This window comes from Panicum virgatum, chromosome 9K (assembly GCF_016808335.1).
Source record: "Panicum virgatum strain AP13 chromosome 9K, P.virgatum_v5, whole genome shotgun sequence".
NCBI classification, from domain to species: domain Eukaryota; kingdom Viridiplantae; phylum Streptophyta; class Magnoliopsida; order Poales; family Poaceae; genus Panicum; species Panicum virgatum.
In genome coordinates this window covers 7,424,372-7,437,517 of record NC_053144.1, presented here as the reverse complement: position 1 = coordinate 7,437,517, position 13,146 = coordinate 7,424,372, and the positions used below count along the sequence as shown (strand labels likewise).

Sequence of the window (13,146 nt, the reverse complement as noted above, 5' to 3'; positions counted from 1 at the left end):
AAACGACAACCACGCCCGGCGCCATGCCCCACAGTGCTCAGTAACAGAAACCGTTGGCTGCTCACCCCCGATCCAGGGAGTAAGGGATGACCCTAGAAATCACGCACGCATGTAATCCGTCCCTCCTTGAGTCTATAAAAAGGAGAAGGACCACACATTCGGACGTACAAAGACATACACAAACACTCGCACTCACTTCACCCGATATTGGCACTTGCCTCGATCAGTACCACCACACCCACCACACCCAGGGACTTGGGAGCTTCCCTCCCTCTCCCGCATAAGCTTGTATCCTGTACTACAAGCACTCCGGTGCAAGTAATACAGTGCATCCTTCTCTGCTGGACGTACGGCCTCATCGGCCGGAATCAGAATAAATCTGGTGTCGCTGTATTTTTTTTGCAGCAACCATCTAGGGACTGGGACACGCAGCATCTTTACTAGTTGGTGCTAGACCGCGAGGTCCGAACACCCACACCAAATGACTTTTTGTATTAATAATCAATTTAGGGTTTTTTTGGAAGAGTTATAGTTAAGTGCTAAACTTTATTTTCTCTGCTTTTATTTACACATGTAGTATTAGGTTTATCTTAAGTCAAATTTTATTTACCACTGCAACTTAAAAGATAAGTTCAACCAAGAAACACTATGTTCGGTGTACTGGTGGTGGTGGCTGGTGCTGGAGTGGTGTGAGAGAAAAATACGGTTGGCTGACTGGTGGCTAGAGGTTGGTACTGGAGCTATGTGAGAGGAAAATACTGTTGGCTGGCTGGAGGAACCAAACAGCGAACAGAGTGAAAGAAACATCAGTCGATCGAAACGACGCAATTCCCAATTTGAACCGTTTGATTGCTAACTTCGTCCATCCTTGTTCAAGGAAAAAACGAATTCGTTAATGTCATCATAGGCAGCAGACTCAGTAGTCAGCAGTGCATTCGGCTAATCATGCTTTGCTTCGGCCAGAGAAATCCCAATGGGATGAGGCTGCTCTGCTGGACGCGCGGAAAAGCGCCGGCAAACCCCAGAAGAAAACGGAACAGCCGCGCTGCGGCGATGCCCCCGCCGCCGAGCCAAAGCAACGCATCTCTCCCGAGCCCGTTCTCCTCTCCTCTCCTCTCCCGTCGACCCCCACCCTCCTGCCCTCCAGACGCCACCAGACGGAGGGCGACGTGACTAGAATGCGGATCGCGCGCGTGGGGCCACGCGTCAGCCACTGTCCCCGCCGCGTCGGACCGCACCGCTCCGTCCGAGGACGGAATCCTCGCGAACGTTCAGCCCCTCTCCCGCGCCATCCACCGCTCTCCGCCATTGGCCCATTCCCCCCGCCTCCTTAAGACCTCCCCCGCCCGGCGAGCCCCCCACCGCAGCAGCCACCGCTTAACGACAGCGACCGAGAAGAAGAAGCCGCCTGCTCCGAGCGCAGCGCTAGCGACCCGCGGCGTGCCCGTGCACCGCCGAGAAATTAAAAGGAGAGGGAGAAACCGCAGGGGAGGGGGAGGATGTACTTCCGGCCGCCGCCCAAGGGGCCCGAGTGGTACGCCGGCGATGCGGAAGCGGGGCAGGCGGCGCGGCCGCTGTACCCGCTGATGCTCGAGGACCCGCGCCTGCGGTGGGCCTTCATCCGGAAGGTGTACAGCATCCTCTCCATCCAGATGCTGCTCACCGTCGCCGTCGCCGCCATCGTCGTCTACGTCCGCCCCGTCGCGCACTTCTTCGTCTCCACGCCCGGCGGGTTCGGGCTCTACATCTTTCTCATCATCCTCCCGTTCATCGGTACGAAACATTAACAAACTCCGATTCGATTTCGTTCAGTGGATGGATTAATTTCGTCGTCCTCTCTTCAAGGAATGTCCCTAACAGCAGATTCGAATTCGATCTCGGTGCAGTGTTGTGCCCGCTGTACTACTACTACCAGCACCACCCGGTGAACCTGCTGCTGCTGGGCGTCTTCACCATCGCCATCAGCTTCGCCGTCGGCCTCACCTGCGCCTTCACCAAGGGGGAGGTGGTCCTCGAGTCGGCCATCCTCACGTCGGTGGTGGTGGTGAGCCTGACGGCCTACACCTTCTGGGCAGCCAGGCGCGGCCACGACTTCAGCTTCCTGGGCCCCTTCCTCTTCGCCGCCGTCATGATCCTCATGGTGTTCGCGCTCATCCAGCTCTTCTTCCCGCTCGGGCGCGCCTCGCTCATGGTCTACGGCGGCCTGGCGGCGCTCATCTTCTGCGGCTACATCATCTACGACACCGACAACCTCATCAAGCGCTACTCCTACGACGAGTACGTCTGGGCCGCCGTCGCGCTCTACCTCGACGTCATCAACCTCTTCCTCTCCCTCCTCACGCTCTTCAGGGCAGCGGATTCGTGAGCACGCCACGCCACGGCTGGCATACAGCGAGAGGAGGGGATCTTGGAGTGCGCCTTGCCTTGTCCTTCCTTGCCTGTCTCTGAATCTGATTTCTGCCTGAATTCCCCAGTACAGTGAAATAATTTGTTTTTGGCTATGTGATTTGCTTTGCTTGCAAAGATTGTTCAATGGAATATAACCAACCCCGTTGTTCAATGGAATATAACCAACCCCGTGTTTAGTTGCCAAATTCAAAGTTCTAAATTTTTTTCCGACACCTCTATATGGAGACTTAAATCTAGAAAAAAACGCATTGCACAGTTTGTCTGTAAATCGCGAGACGAATCTAATGAACCTGAACCTAATTAGGTCGTAATTAGGCGCAAAATTGCTACATTAAACAATCTCTAATAATGTATTAATTACGACAGATTAATTAGGTTTATTAGATTCGTTTCGCGATTTACAGACGAATTCTGTAATTAATTTTGTGATTAATCTATATTTAATATTTTAAATGTAAAAAGATGCTCCCAAGTTTCTAACTGGCGTACAATCTGCCATCTCATCGCTCTCTCCCCTCTCTCTCTCAAAAACAACAATATGGTCTCGTCCTTGATTTTCTTTCTTTTCGTGCATGAAAATAAATCTATCAATTAGTAAATATTAGAGACATAATTTATAATTTTATTCCGGAATGTAGACTGAAAATGCAAGTCATTCATATCCACCGCGCAAAGCAAAGCATGAATGCGATGAGGCTTGTATGGAAGCTTCCGGTTCTTTCTGGTCAGTGCTAGAGAGCAAAAACCATAGCCCGTGTGGCGGCAAACAGCCAAACAGTGCACAGAGACGAAACTGAGCCGACCCAGTGGACCCGATCTGGCCGCTCAAGTTTACAATACTCGGGCCGTGGCCCAGTAGCAGCTCTCATTTATTCTTTTATTTGGAAAAGAAAAAGGAACGTGTGAACGCGTCTCAGCCCTTGATCCTCGCGCCCGCCAACTAACTCATATCTCTCCGTGATTCCATCCCGTTTATTCACTCTAGACCCATGCACATTTTTCTTTTTTTTTTCAAATAAACTCGTCTCTTTTAGCGTAGCTTTTCCTCGATCGATCAAGAAGACGGCTAATCCCATCAGCCTTCTCCTTGATTTTATTTTAGCACAGTCCTTAATTATTCATTTTTCCTAATTGATTTTTTTCTTCTTCCGTTTAACCTGTTTTTATCCACAGCTGATCTATTCTTTGTTTTTCTTCCGTCTCTTCACCTGCTTTTTTTTTTGAAAAGGATGTTTCTTTGCCTGTTTGCGTGTGTTCGTTGTATTTCTGGGATTTTTACCATCTGATTACTTGAGAAATATTGACGATTTAATTTTCTCAAGCTGATCGACATGGTTGATAAATAGCATGCATCCTCGCTCAAAATTTGGTGCTGCTAAACGAGTCGCATCCAAGTATTTGGTCCCCGATTAAAACGAGGTGCAGTCAGATCTGTCTCCATGCATCAGAAAGAGATCTTGCACGCAAGCAGGGAGGGCGCATTGATTTAATTGGTGAAGGAGAGGAGACCATCACCCCGATTCCCCATCTGATCAAGCGACGTGCCCGATCGCAATGGCCGGCGGCGCTGCTCGCGGCCGCAGGCACAGCTTCGGCGGAAGCAGCAGCAGCGCCGCCGGCGCCAGCGGCGGCGGCGGCGACGTGTTCGTGAGGGCCGGGGCCGACAACGAGGTGTACGTGCGGGCGGACATGATCGACCTCAAGACCCTGGACATGCAGCTGGAGAGGACGCGGTCGCAGGCGTGGATGGAGCACCAGCGGTCGCAGCGGTCGGCGTCGCCGCTGCCGGAGCCGCTGCTGCTCGAGTGGGAGATCGACCTCGCCAAGCTCGACATCCAGAACCAGATCGCGCACGGCACCTTCGGCGTCGTCTACCGCGGCACCTACGACGGCCTCGACGTCGCAGGTACGTTTGTTTTGTTCATGCGGGGCGCGCGCGCGCGCACAATGTACGATCGATGAGTGGCGGCGTCTTCCCCCTAGATTTGTTCGATGTGATGAAACCTAGCTGCGCTGTCAGCCATAGCCTTCCGGCTATTTGTGAGAGATCCTGCCGATGAGACCTCGCCGGCCGGCGTCAAAGGGTGCCGCCACTCCATCGTGATTTCATTTTATTTTTCTCTCGTGTAGCCGGCGATTTATTGATGTTCAATGGTGTTTGGTTCCGCTCCAGGAAGAATGTTTTAGAATTTATTGATGGCCCAAGTTTTAGATGTTTGACCGGATCTTTGTCAAAGCGCCAAGTATTTTTTACTAGAGATATCTTGGCTCAGCTATAATTATGGTGGAATCATCAGTAGCAATGCTGTCTCCGTTCAGTAGTGGAGAAACAGGGTGGAGGACAGAGTACGAGAGCGAACGAGACACTCGCTTGTGTGCGGAGCAAAGTTTAGAAAAGAGCAAAGATGAATAATTAACAGAAGGAGCAGGAAGATACAACACTAGTTGGATTTTGATCCGAGGGCCAAATATTTGGATGCGAGTAGGGAAAATGCCATCCAGGCGTCTCGGAACTCTGAAGAACAGGGACTGAAAAAAAGGGGCGCCATTATTCTCCATTCAGATTTCGTCCCGCATTCTCACAAGAAATATATACTGTATCGCTAACGCATTGTTTCTGTATGTCTATGTATGCAGTGAAGGTGCTCGACTGGGGCCACAACGGGCAGGAGTCGTCGGCGAAGCACCGCGCGGCCTTCGAGAAGGAGGTCGCCGTCTGGCAGAAGCTTGACCACCCCAACGTCACCAAAGTACACACCGCATCTTCAGAGGGTCGCGCGCGCGCCCTTGTCCATCCTGCTGAAACATCTGAATTATCCCTGTTGCCTCTGAAACCTGTCTGCAGTTCGTGGGCGCGTCGATGGGCACCTCCCAGCTGAAGATCCCCAAGAAGGGCGGCGGGCGCGCCGTGCCCAAGGAGTGCTGCGTGGTGGTGGTCGAGTTCCAGCACGGCGGCACTCTGAAGACGCTGCTCTACAACCACCGCGACAAGAAGCTGTCCTACAAGAAGGTTGTCCACCTCGCGCTCGACCTCGCCAGAGGGTGAGTAGTACTAGCGTACGTTAATTCTGCTAGCTGCAGGCTGATGGGAATTACCTTAATTATATTGAATTTGATGCGCGCAGGCTGAGCTATCTGCACTCGAAGCGGATCATGCACCGCGACGTGAAGGCGGAGAACATGCTACTGGACCGGAAGCGGACGCTCAAGATCGCCGACTTCGGGGTGGCGCGCGTGGAGGCGCCGAGCTGCGAGGTGACGGGGCAGACGGGCACGCTCGGGTACATGGCGCCGGAGGTGCTGCAGGGGAAGCCCTACGACCACAAGTGCGACGTCTACAGCTTCGGCATCCTGCTCTGGGAGACTTACTGCTGCGCCATAGCCTACCCCAACTACAGCCTCGCCGACATCTCCTACCACGTCGTCAAGCTAGTGCGTTCCTTTATTTGCAGTTGCTGCAACAACTCGATCGATTCTGATTTCTAATCCAATGTGCCGCCGCACGCCTATGCGCAGGGCATCCGGCCGGACATCCCACGGTGTTGCCCTCGGGCGATGTCGGACCAGGGTTCACGTATCCGACCGGTGACCGGTAACCGCCGGCCTCCGGTTCCGGTATACCGGTCCGGTTTGGCCGGTTACCGGTCGGAACCGGTGGAATTCAAATTTGAATTCAAACTTCCCCGTTCAACCGGTTCCGATCGGTATGCCGGTCGGTTAGACCGGTATACCGGCCGGTTTGGCCGGTATACCGGCCGGTTTGGATGGTAACCGGCCGGTTTGACTGGTACAGGTCAAATTCAAATTTTTTTCTTTTTTTTTTTAAATTCAAATGCCCACAAAGTATACTAAATAAATGTTTGTACAACATATTTTAGTCTAAATGAATCCTCCAACTCTTTTTTATACTACTTTTACATTGTATTTGTATACTTTCGTATGCACGTTTTTTTTATTTAACTTATAAATTCCGCAAACCATACTAAATGAACGAATTTTTGAGAAAATTTGACACCATTAGATTCATCACACCTTGAAATATTTTTAGGAATTTTTTGAGAATTTTTCATTTTTTTGAATTCAAATTCAAAATTTGAATTTGGACCGGTTGGGAACCGGTCGGAACCGGAACCGGTCCGGACCGGTTTGACCGGTTACCGGTCAAACCGGACCGGTTCCCACCGGTAAGGTTAACCATGTGTCGGACATCATGATGCGGTGCTGGGACGGGAACCCGGACAACCGGCCGGAGATGTCGGAGGTGGTGGCGCTGCTGGAGAAGATCGACACCGGCAGCGGCAAGGGTGGCATGACGCCCATCGACGACCACGTCGCGCAGGGCTGCTCCTGCTTCGGCTTCAACCGCAGCGCTTAGGCTGATGGCTCTCATCAGCTAGCTCGCCTCATCAATTAATTAAGCTAATAATTGAGCAACAACAATCCCACTCGTCGGCCGGCGCCGATCGAGTACAGTGCCGTGGAATGGGGTAGCCTGTAGGTTTTTTCGGGCATGGAACCTGTGCTTGCGTATGGCAACTGTGATTGGGCCATTAGAAATTACTTGCTTAAAAAGTTACAAAACATGATCCAAGCTATCAGAGACTCTTCAGTTGCTCAGTGAGTTATAGATTTAGGAGTCAAATTATTCCAAACTATATCAGACTCTTCAGTTGCTCAGGCTTAAAAAGAAGAGGAAAGACAGCCGGTGTTAGAGGAGTGTCATGCACTTGAGTGCCTTGTTATGGAAGTCTTCGCGTCGAATGGATGGCCATTTGGTAATCGGATTGCCTGTGTTTAAGCACGTTTTAGTCTCTTTTTTTGCTACTCGGTTTCGTTTCTTTCGAACGCATTGTGCGGTGTGGTTGTGCTTTCGAACAGTTATATGTATCAATCGATACAGAGACTAAAACATGCTTAATATATTCCCTTATATAAAAAATACATGATCCAATGGGCATGAAATTTTACTACAGCTCAAACATATAATGAATTAATTGGACCACAAAAACTATATATATGAATTAATTTTTTAAAAATATATATCTAATAGTGCAACAAATTTTTTTACTAAATTATATCATATTATTTCCTCACCTACTCATGTGGAGTCCAGAAAACTGGATTTTCTATTTTACGATTGTTTATCATCTACTATATTTTTTTCAAATATTCAGTCAAAATACATATAAAAGAAAATGAGAAAAAACACCAAAAGAAAATAGCCAGCAGGAGGTCACGTGTCTCGTGAGTCCGAGAAGTTCATTCCGACGGTTTCATTGTAGATTCGGCCCAGAGTTTAGAGGGGTTTAGGGTTTGACCTGCCCGTCTGGTTCAAGAACCCAGACGACGTGGTCCTTGCGCCGGGTTGGGCAGCGACGGCGAAGAGAGACTGCTACTGGTAGTACCAGGCCTCCGTCGATCCTCGCCGGCTGTCCTGCATCCCATAAAGAAGCCGAGTTTGAGGCTGACCTCGACGGGGTTTTAGTTTGCAAAAAGTAGGGTGAAAAGTTACTGTAGCACGTTTCGTTGTTACTTGACAAATAATGTCCAATCATGAATTAATTAGGCTTAAAAGATTCATCTCGTGCTAATCAGTTAGACTGTGTAATTAGTTATTTTTTTCAACTATATTTAATATTTCATGCATGTGTCGAAAGATTTGATGTGACGGTACTGCAGAAAAAATTTTGGGAACTAAACGGGGCGTTAGCCGAATTCTGAGCTCCCGGTTCGCATCTCCCGAAGCTATCGTGATTGCCATGGACTGTTGCCACGTCAGGGTGTCAGGACGCCTTGTTGACAAGATCCAGCACAGGTTCAGCAGCGATTGGGTGGCCGCGTTCCGCTTCTTCATGTATAACTTTGATGTCCAGACCTTTTTAGAAAATCTTTTCAGTGAAATTGTTGTTAGGCCTCCTCCAACAGTAACAGTAGGCACCGGTGACGTCGCTGGGGCGGCACAGTAAAAGCAAGCCTCGGGTCGCATGCCTGTGAGGGGAGAGCCTTGTCGCTGGGCGGGGAGCGCGTCGCTAGAGAGAGGTGTACGCACTATTCATTGATTAGAAAAATAATTTAGCCGGTGATACCGTCTACCGATGGAGGAGGCTTAGAGAAGTTTTGAACAAACTTTTAGGCATAACTTATTCTTTTTAATTTTTAGAATAATTTTTTAATGATAATCTTACATCTAGGGGTGGTAATGGGCCATGATCCTAGTGGCCTCTTCACAGTCCAACAAGCCCCTTAAATTTTTTAGTTCAAAATTGTATATGATTATGGCCCGGCCCTTTTAAGACCTGGCCCTTAAATTTTCTAGTTCAAAATGTTGGGTCATTTACCACCCCTACTTACATCACAAGTTCATATGAGACTAGTGCCAAGTTCATATGAGACTAGTGCCAACGAAGTTTACCGGTAAAATTATACTACTCACTCTGTTCGGCTGGTTGTGGCTTGTGGGTAGTGGCTGGTGCTGATTCGTTGTAAGAGAAAAGTACTGCTGACTGGTTGGTGGCTGGTGCTGGTTTGGTGTAAGAGAAAAATACTGTAGGCTGGTTGCAGCGAAGTGACTCAAAACTTCTCCGCATAATCTTTCTAACCTAACTTTTATAAATAACTTATACAAGTAATCAACGTCATCATAAATACACAACTTATTCTGCACAACTTTGCGCATAACTCTATCTAGAAAAACTTTTCAATCACATGAATTTATTAGCCATCTAGCTAATTATTCTAGCTAATGATTGTGGCTACCACGTGTGAGAAGTAAAAATGAAGGGAAAGAAAAGAAAATGAACCTTAAATACGTGGAAAGAAATCATTAAGATGGACCTTAAAGCGGTGCGTGTCACGCACGTCGCGCGCCAGCAGCAGCTCTGGCGAGCGATCGCTTTGCGACGCCGAACCTGCGACCCACGCCGCGGCCACTGGTATTCGGCCGTCTCCTCCTTCACTCGACACCCCTCGGGTGCGGCTGCAGGCCTCCTCGATCGGCGGCGGCCGCCTGCCTGCTGGTTTTTGGTCGTTCCCTCGCGCCCCGCACGCGGCGTCGGCGTCACGGGCACGGGCACGGGCACGGGCAGGGAGAGGGACCGGAACGCGGCGGCCCTGCGCCTTCTCCTCCGCTTCTCAGTTCTCACACCACCTCATCTCCGAACTGGTCCAGCAACTTGGGCCCGCGCGCAGGTCAATTGGTGAAAGCCAACAAGCGAGCGATTCCGCTTGTTCCCGCGCCGTGGCGTCTGGCATCGCTGGGGCGGGCCCCTGTTGCCGCCATGTCCGTTTCCCAGGATGCATGCACCAGCCCCACGCTCCGAGGCACAACTAGTGTGCATGGCTGCGCTTCCGCTCTGTTTAGTCTGAATCTGGCCCGTGATTTGAGTCGGTTTTCCCGGCTCGTGCGTCCTCAGCACCACTGGTTAGCGCTTGCTTCCACTGCTAGCTGCTGCTCGCATCCTCTCCTCCGCGAGGTGCGGCCGCCATGACGAAGGCTAGAGCAAACATAGGGGTTTCTGTGCTTAATGGTGTGACTGGATAAAAATGGTAGTAACAAGTGGTACTCTGAGTGTGAAAGTTAACAATGTGACAGGCAATTACTTTAAGAGTGGCAAAGGGCTGAGGCGGACCCCCCCCCCCCCCCTTGTTCAACATAGCTGCCGACACGCTCTCCAAAATGATCAGGCCCAGGAAAACCACCTGATCATGGGGCTGGTCCCTCAATATGTGGATGGAGGGATAGCCATTCTACAATACGCCGACGACACGATTCTGTGTTTACAAGAGGATGAGGAGAATGCAAGAAACATGAAGTTCCTTTTGTATATGTATGAGCAGATGTCGGGATTGAAAATCAATTTTGAAAAGAGTGAAGTGTTGACAACCTCAGATGATGACCAGAAAGCTTTGTTATATTTAGATGTGTTCAATTGCTCCACTGGACATTGGCCTATCAAATACTTGGGAGTCCAAGTTTCTGGCTCAAGGCTACATGTGATGGACTGGATGAAACTAGAGGAGAAAATTATAAAACGCTTGGATGGCTGGCAAGGCAGTGCCTTATCTATTGGGGGTAGACTTACTCTGATCAACTCTTGTTTGAGCAGTATCTCCATTTATAGCATGTCAATGTACTTGCTCCCTAAAACTGTTTGTAAAAGAATTGATAAAACTATTCTTTTGGGGGGGGGGGGCTTGAAAAGGAAATACCATTTGGTTAAATGAGAGAAAATCATTAATCCCAAAAGAAAAGGAGGCCTAGGGATACACGACCTCAGGAAGTTGAACCAAAGTTTGTTGTGCAAATGGTGGTGGAAATTAGAGAATAAGGAGGGAATGTGGCAGAAGGTTGCTGAGAAAAAATATGTTAAAAATAATACTATTACTTCTTTGAAGTTTAAAGCAACAAATTCTCCTGTTTGGAAAGATCTGCTGAGGGTTAAAGATATCTATCTAAGAGGGCGAAGATTTAAAATTGGAAATGGTAGGAGTGCAGATTTTTGGCGTGACCGGTGGTGCGGGTCTATTGCTCTGATTGCGAAGTTCCCTGAGCTTTTCGACATCTGTAATGAACAATCGGGTTCAGTTTACGAGTTTGCTGCCAAGGGATGGCGATTGACATTTAGAAGATGGTTGGACGAGAGACTGCCAGTACAGATAAGGAAGCTGAGAGACCTGACGGCTACTGCCCTGTCACAAGAACCTGACTCCCCCTGTTGGATTTGGGAGAAATCTGAGAGATTCACAGTCAAATCCACGTACTCGCACTTATGTTCTGATGCTGTGGAAGAGCCGAATAATCAGACCTGGAAGGCAAAAGCTCCTCTTAAAATCAAAATTTTTATGTGGTTATGCCAACAGAATGCCATCTTGACAAAAGATAACTTATCAAAAAAGAATTGGCATGGGGATCAACATTGTTGTTTCTGCCAAGGTGGGGAATCAATTATCCATCTGTTTTTTGACTGCCCCCTTGCGAGATATGTCTGGAGCCTAGTGGCTTATGTCGTGGGTGCGAGCTGTCGGCCTAATTCGTTTGAACAGTTCTGGTTTTGGGCAGCAATTTATTTGCCAAACCATAAACACTTCCACTTTGTTGGTTTGTCCGCAATTTGCTGGGCGATTTGGAGAGCAAGAAATCTTATATGCTTTGAACAAAAGAAAATCAAATCACCTACTGAGATTGTCTGTTCGGCATCCTCGTTTATTGATTACTGGGCAGGACTACAGAAGCTGGAAGATCAAGCGGGACTGGAGGCGGGAGCAAGCGTACTCAAAGAGGCGGCGCTTTATTTCCATCCAAAAGAGGCGTCCCCAAGGGATACTGGCGTGATGCTTCTCCACTGATGACGCTGTGAAGCTAAGGGTTACTGGCGAGGTCCCTCTCCTCTGAAGACGCTGTGAAGCTCTTTTGGTGTCGTATCTTTTGTTCCTGGCGTTGAACCTTGCTGGGGTGTTGAAAGTAATCGGCTGGGGAGGGGGTGAATTATGCACTCTAAAACTTTAATCTATGACTCCAACTAATTTGTACAAAAATTTAACAAACTATCTAGATATGCAACTATGGTTCTTCTAGTATGAAATCATCCCAAAAAGAATTTAGCACATATAGCCAACTCTCTATCTGGATTTTTACTATGCTTTGCCACTTCGACGGTGAATTGGACTCGTCATCTTGATAGTGAATTGGACATGTTGAATTTCATGGGACCTAAAATCTCCTACAAGTATGATCTCACAATCTCGTTAGTCCCATTAACTATGTTGTCACTCAATCACCAAAATCACAAACAATGGTCTAAATGGAACCATATTCCTTTACAGGTGTTAGCTGGAGTTTGTTCATTGTTACTGGGAGCGCTTGTTTCGCCGGGATTTCGTTTATTGCGGTTCTGTCCTTTTCGGTTTCTCCTTCGGTCGGTCGTAATGCAGTACTTGTTGACTCTGTAATTTCGTTGCGCAAGTAATGAAATTCGGGCAGAGGCCCAGGGAGGCCAAGTTTGCTCCCACTGATCCACGCAGATAAACACTCAAGAAACAATCTGAAACTTCACTATACTGAACATGTCCACAGCCTACGGCGACGTCCAAATCCTCACCTTTTACCTGATCCAAAGTCTGAACTCCAGCTCGGTTGGTAGCGCTTGCCAGTGGGCACGTTGCCCACCAGTGTTCGAACCCCAGGTTAAACACTTGGTGTTATCACTGGGAACAGGGCTTCCCAATAATTTCTACAACTTCTCATGCGTGGAGCCACAAAGGGATTATGACGCGCCCGTCGCCTACGGAGCCTTGGAGGTTTCAGTGATCTCTAGAATGATGCGGTATTCGTATCTGTATATAATTGTAGATCTGTTTGTACACGTGTGGTGCGTGCTTGCTTGCTTGCATGAACAAATACGACTGTATCCAGATGAGAGGAGTCAAAAAAAAAAGTCTGAACTCAGACCCCCCCCCCCCCCCCCCCCCCCCCCGCAAAGATGAACAGCGAGTGCTGAACATTTTGCAGCTCGCAGCGAACGATGAGGGTCCCTCTCATCTCTTCGCCGCGCCGCTGGTCAGAAAGCGGCGCGGCAGCACGCCGGAGAGTTTGGCAGGAAATTTCTGTGCTTTTCCGGCAGCCGTTTGCATCCAGGCCAGTAGGCCACCACCGCGCATGTCGGCACGGCAACCGTAGCCTGTCATCGTCGCATGTAGGCGTGTCCGTAGCGCCCCGTCCCACCTCGTCTTCGTCTTCGT

At 49.2% G+C, this 13,146-nt stretch overlaps 2 protein-coding genes across 2 annotated transcripts; both read left to right on the top strand.

Moving 5' to 3' along the window:
- Positions 1-1,225: 1,225 nt before the first annotated feature.
- On the top strand, positions 1,226-2,560 carry LOC120649791 (protein LIFEGUARD 2-like). The gene is made up of 2 exons (XM_039926680.1): positions 1,226-1,773; positions 1,887-2,560. Exons 1-2 carry the CDS (start codon positions 1,500-1,502, stop codon positions 2,363-2,365), a joined length of 753 nt encoding a protein of 250 aa, XP_039782614.1. The 5' UTR covers positions 1,226-1,499; the 3' UTR covers positions 2,366-2,560.
- Positions 2,561-3,099: 539 nt separating this feature from the next.
- LOC120647669 (serine/threonine-protein kinase STY13-like) lies at positions 3,100-7,004 on the top strand. Its single transcript, XM_039924539.1, has 7 exons — positions 3,100-3,133; positions 3,947-4,315; positions 5,047-5,159; positions 5,255-5,451; positions 5,535-5,841; positions 5,926-5,965; positions 6,609-7,004. The coding sequence occupies exons 1-7, from the start codon at positions 3,100-3,102 to the stop codon at positions 6,782-6,784; spliced, it is 1,236 nt and encodes a 411-aa protein (XP_039780473.1). The 3' UTR covers positions 6,785-7,004.
- Positions 7,005-13,146: the final 6,142 nt, after the last annotated feature.